The following is a 5,016-nucleotide window of genomic DNA, read 5'->3' as shown; positions in this document are numbered from 1 at the left end:
AATGAAAAAGAATATAGAACAATTAAAGAACAAAAAAGAAAGTGGGCCGGTATGGACTTGTTTATTTTTCGGCTTCTGTTGCGGTACCAATTGATGCAGTACACGCGGCTGCGACTGTGGCTTGGCGTGGTGCCGAGTACCGTCTGGTGGTAGGGGGGGGGGAACTTGCAGCGTGCGGTTTGATTGTGGGCAGGGGCAGCATTATGGTTTGTGGGTACTGCCTAGCAGTGGCATCAAGGATTTTGCAAGCTGACAAAGACGGCGGCAGCTAGGATTTGTGCTCACGTAGTGATTTCTAGAGGTTATGGTTGGTAGTGATTGTGGTGGCTTTTTTTTTTTTTTTTTTTTTTTTTTTAATATTGTTATACAGGACTGTCTGTATTACGATTAATATTTATAAATAGATTCTACAATTGGGACCTTCTTCGTGGCATGTACTCCTCTGAAGCGCTGCCCAAATTCTTCAAACCCTCTCAAATATTCGAGGACTGTCCACTCTACTCACATTTTGTGAGGAATAAACTGACTCCACTCAATTATTTGATAATTGAAGAAAGATTGTAAATAAGTCTCATAAATACTTTTATGCAGACTCAAACCCTTGCACTCATTATTCTAAGTGTAAGGGTTCTCCCACTGAACCAAAAACCCATTGGTAGTGATTATGGTGGCTAGGGGTTGAGGATTGTGATGAAGAGAAAAGAGAAGGAAAATTATGTGTAAATTGACTCGTCCAATCTGTCACTCTGCATTATTTCATAAGATTTAAACATCATAATTATTGTCATTGCCTAACTATCCTCAACAACCAAACGGCTTACTATAAGTCATGTACAAGGTTAAGCCCCAAGAGGTTTCCAAAAATTACCCTAATGCATACGGAGTACGTACAGCTATATTGTCGCGCTTAGGAGGTGGGCATGAACCGGATACGAACCAAACTGAACTAGTGAATTATATGATTGGGTTCGATTCATCAAATGTTTTTTTTTTCTTTTATATTAGCTAAATTTTCATACTTTTCACTTAAATTTGATTATTTTGTTAGTTCAATTTAATTATAATCACTAATTATTCTTGTTTTATGTAAAAAAAAAATTATAATATATATAAATTGATTTTTTTTTATTTTAAAGTTAAATTGATTGATCTTTAATTCGATTTAGTACAAAACCAAAAACAGATCGGCTTACATTTCCTAATCCATTCGGTTTTGAGTGACCAGACCGAACCAAATGTCCTTCAGTTGGGGAGTTGGCCAAATGCTGGAGACTTCAATATCAGCCATAATTTATTCAAAATTTTAGTTAGGAAAAAAATATGGCACCCACTTCAAAGAAAATCTATATATTCACTACAAATCAAGTCAACCTCAAGCCAAAACAGACAAAACAAAATATACCTGGTGTTGGTGCATTCCAAAAATGAACATACTTGCAAAACCAGTACGGTAGCTGTCTTAAGAGTATTAACTATGTAGCAGGTACTCAAAAGGAAGAACAAGTTATTCAAGCACATATTTATAGCATATACATGCTTTAGTATTAACTAGTTATACCCGTATACATTATATTCTTTATACAAAATTCACATTCGAAAGGCTCCGGAGAATAATCGCCCTGCAAAATCTTGACCTTTTGGAACACATCTGGGTTCAAGAATCTCATGGCTGTTTCATCCCAGCCACTTAAAGCATTTTTATAATCCAGAGCTTATATTTCTTTATATACAGATACACAAGACAAGGTCCAATCAAACTCGTATCGGAGAGACGCTTGCAAAGGTTAAGATAAGCTTCAACGTTCCCGGATTGTTGGATCCTTTTCCTCAGTCCCTGCAGTACAGCTACTCTGTCCATATACTCTGGATACAAACCCAAATCCAGCATTTTAGTGAGTGTTTCTGCAGCATCATTGATATGGCCTCCTTTAATGTAACCTCTCAACAACCAGGATAAGGTTTTCTTCTTACACAGGGAGTTCATAACCTCTATTCTAGAAAGCAACCGCGAAACAGCACTGCCCTCATTTTGGGAAGCACAGATTGCTAAAACAATGTCGTATAGATCCCCGTCAGCTTCTTTACCCACAAGCTTCATCTCCCACAACTGTCTTTCTGCTTCAAGTCCACGACCAGCACAAATATACATAGCAAGAAGTCTCTCATGAACCACCCCATATAATGACGAGCCTCCCTCTTGAATAGCCCAACTAGACAAGCGTGACCCATCGGCTAGAAGATCTGATTGATATTTTTCAATAAGCCCTAAATTTTTTCCATCAAGTTCAGCTATCGAACCGGCCCTCACATAACCCTTCAACTTTCGTAAAGCCTTTCCAAATTCATTTAGCTCTTTAACCACAGCTGTCAGTGCAATAAGGTAGCTGTAGACCTCTGGCTTTAATCCAGACTCTCTGAGATGGATCACCAATTTAATCGCATCCACATATTTACCCTCAACCTAACAAAAGAGAATTAACGTATTTTTATTTGAAACAGATACAAAACAATTCGTATAAACAAGCTGAGCTATTCCAATTGTTAACTACAAACTATTCTTCAAATAGAGCTATCAGCATTGCTTTACTTATTTTATAACATCGGTCAAGTTGATTCACAATTTCTAGACAGAATCCACTACCAAGTAAATTTTGCCATGCTGCTGGCTCAATGATGCACCTCCTGATTGTAAACTTAGTCATGAAGTTCCGCCACAAATTTCAACATACAGGCATCAAAAGCACATCATGAAAACAAACTTCAACTAACAGCAAGAAGTAATTCAAACAACTCCACCAATAAAATTTTAGCACGATGATATGATCAAGAAAGAACTGCCCTTTAGACAAAGAACACTGCATCTAAATATGGCAAGCAGTGCAAAGCAATTGCCAAATTTCATTCATTCTAGATTTAATCATATCATAGAGAGCTAGAATCATATTTCTAATTGTTAAAAACAAAACACAATTGCCAGGATACTATATATAAAAAATGAGAAAAACTCTTACCATCATCTTCCAGGCAAGATACCCAGTTGGGCCACCCTTTTGTCCTTCCCCATCACCCTCGGCATAAGCGATCCCCCGACTCAAGACTGCTTTCACGAATAAAACTGCTCTTTCCTTCTTCTCCATCTCCCAGTACAATGAAATCACCTTCTCAATCATACTAAATCCCGGTTTCAGCCCTACACAATCCATGTCCACTAGAAGGTCAATCACATCCCCAACATCACGTTCCTCTTCGATATACTTCTTAACCCAACTACACATAATCGAAACCATAAGCTCCATCGTCTCGTTATCAACCCGATTCTCCTTTTTAAGCCATTCAAAAACCTCAAGTGCACACCATGAGTCTCTCCCCTCTTGAGAAAAATATACTAACACTAATTGCAACTCCCTTGCCGATAATCGATCATTCATTTCCTCCAATATATCCGAAGGCTCCCTTGTCATCCTCTCCAGTTCTTCAATTGCCTCAAAAAACTCCTCACTCATTTCATCCTCATCATCACTGGTCACAAACTGGTCCAATTCAACCGACTTTAAAAACCTAAATTCTCTAATTTTACTCACTTTAGTGGCTATAAAGCTAGGATTTTGGTAGTTTTTTATTCTTGTAGAAATTCTAGGAGGGGGTCTCGTCAAACAACTGCCATGAAGCTGAGGAACAAGCAACTTATGCCGTTGAAGCAAGAAATTAGGAGACAATGCAAAACCCAATTCAGGAACTGAAGCCATTGCCTAAATTCTAACAACACTTCCAATTCAAAACAAGAAACAAAGTAGTGACATAGTGTTTAGAAGCTGCCTGCTACAATCAAACAAAACAAAACAAAACAAACCAAAATATTGAATCTTTAAACCTAAAAACTGACGCCAAGGAAGTAAAGCTTTGATTTTTATCACTGATAATCTACAAAATCAAAATTTCAAGACTCAGATTTCTACTTTCATATCTTCACCTAAAATTAGAAATTTAAATTCCATTTTTTTTCTTTCACAAAATGAAGGAAGAACGAAAATAAAAAAGAACCCATGTTTAAAAACAGCTACAAGTAAGGAAACGAGTGAAATAATAAAGTAAAAACCGTGCGGTACTGTAAGTGTAAATGAAAGGCAAATTTTGTGCGATAAACAAAACGAGGCCGTAATTGAAGAACTCGATAGAACGGTTTTGATTCGTTATAATAACAGCGTTTTATTGCAATTCCCAAATGGCTGTCCTTTGACACCAACAAGAAGCAAGAGACAAAGCTGTCTGTGAGAATGTGCCTTTCACTCGAACAAGTGAACACGTGTCCGGATGAAGACTATTCATATGTAACGTATAATTTTTTTTTTACGTTTTTTTAAACCTTAATTTGTTTGGTTTTGTAGTTTTGTCTCACAGTCTGGATGCTTATTTAAATTATTAAAATATAGTACCTCAAAGCCCATTTAAATTAGGATAAGAAATTACTTATTTAAGAAGACTCGAACCCTAATTTAGAAAGAGATACCTATTTATAGAACTAAACAATTGTTGTTCTTATATCGGATTTAATTTTTAAAATCTCATATCCAGATCAATTAAACGTCTAATTAAATTATTACTAATTATCCATATCAAAACATAACAACGTGTAATTAAACTATTACTAGTTATTCTTATCAAAACATAACATATTGTCTCACGCTTTTTTCTTTAAAAAGAAAAAAAAAAGGATACATTGGTCATCTAAATTAATTCAAAAATAAGCAAGGAAAAGCAACTTTTGCATGCATGGGTCTAAAATTTCGTGCTAATGGGGGTCCTAGCCCAAATTTAATGCCTTGCCTTATATTGTAGTTGAGCTTTGGACGCTCCGGAAAAGTTCTTATAAAACCCCTTTAAAGTTCTTCTGAACTTTATGAATGAACCATAATTTGAAGCAAGGAGGAGAGCTGGTGTCATTAGATTAGCTAACGTAGAATAACTCAAGGAGTTTATTAGGAAAAAAGTAATGAATATGGAGAAAAGTGATTATAT

At 36.2% G+C, this 5,016-nt stretch overlaps 1 protein-coding gene across 1 annotated transcript; it reads right to left on the bottom strand.

The window, feature by feature from the left end:
• Positions 1–1,389: 1,389 nt before the first annotated feature.
• Positions 1,390–4,294, bottom strand: LOC18035507 (pentatricopeptide repeat-containing protein At2g30100, chloroplastic). The gene is made up of 2 exons (XM_006425053.2): positions 3,012–4,294; positions 1,390–2,461 (listed from the first exon to the last, which is right to left on the bottom strand). Exons 1-2 carry the CDS (start codon positions 3,744–3,746, stop codon positions 1,688–1,690), a joined length of 1,509 nt encoding a protein of 502 aa, XP_006425116.1. The 5' UTR covers positions 3,747–4,294; the 3' UTR covers positions 1,390–1,687.
• Positions 4,295–5,016: the final 722 nt, after the last annotated feature.

Source organism: Citrus clementina, unplaced genomic scaffold (assembly GCF_000493195.1).
Source record: "Citrus clementina cultivar Clemenules unplaced genomic scaffold, Citrus_clementina_v1.0 scaffold_8, whole genome shotgun sequence".
NCBI lineage: Eukaryota > Viridiplantae > Streptophyta > Magnoliopsida > Sapindales > Rutaceae > Citrus > Citrus x clementina.
The sequence above is the reverse complement of the archived record's forward strand: the minus strand, read 5'-3'. Positions and strand labels throughout refer to the sequence as shown.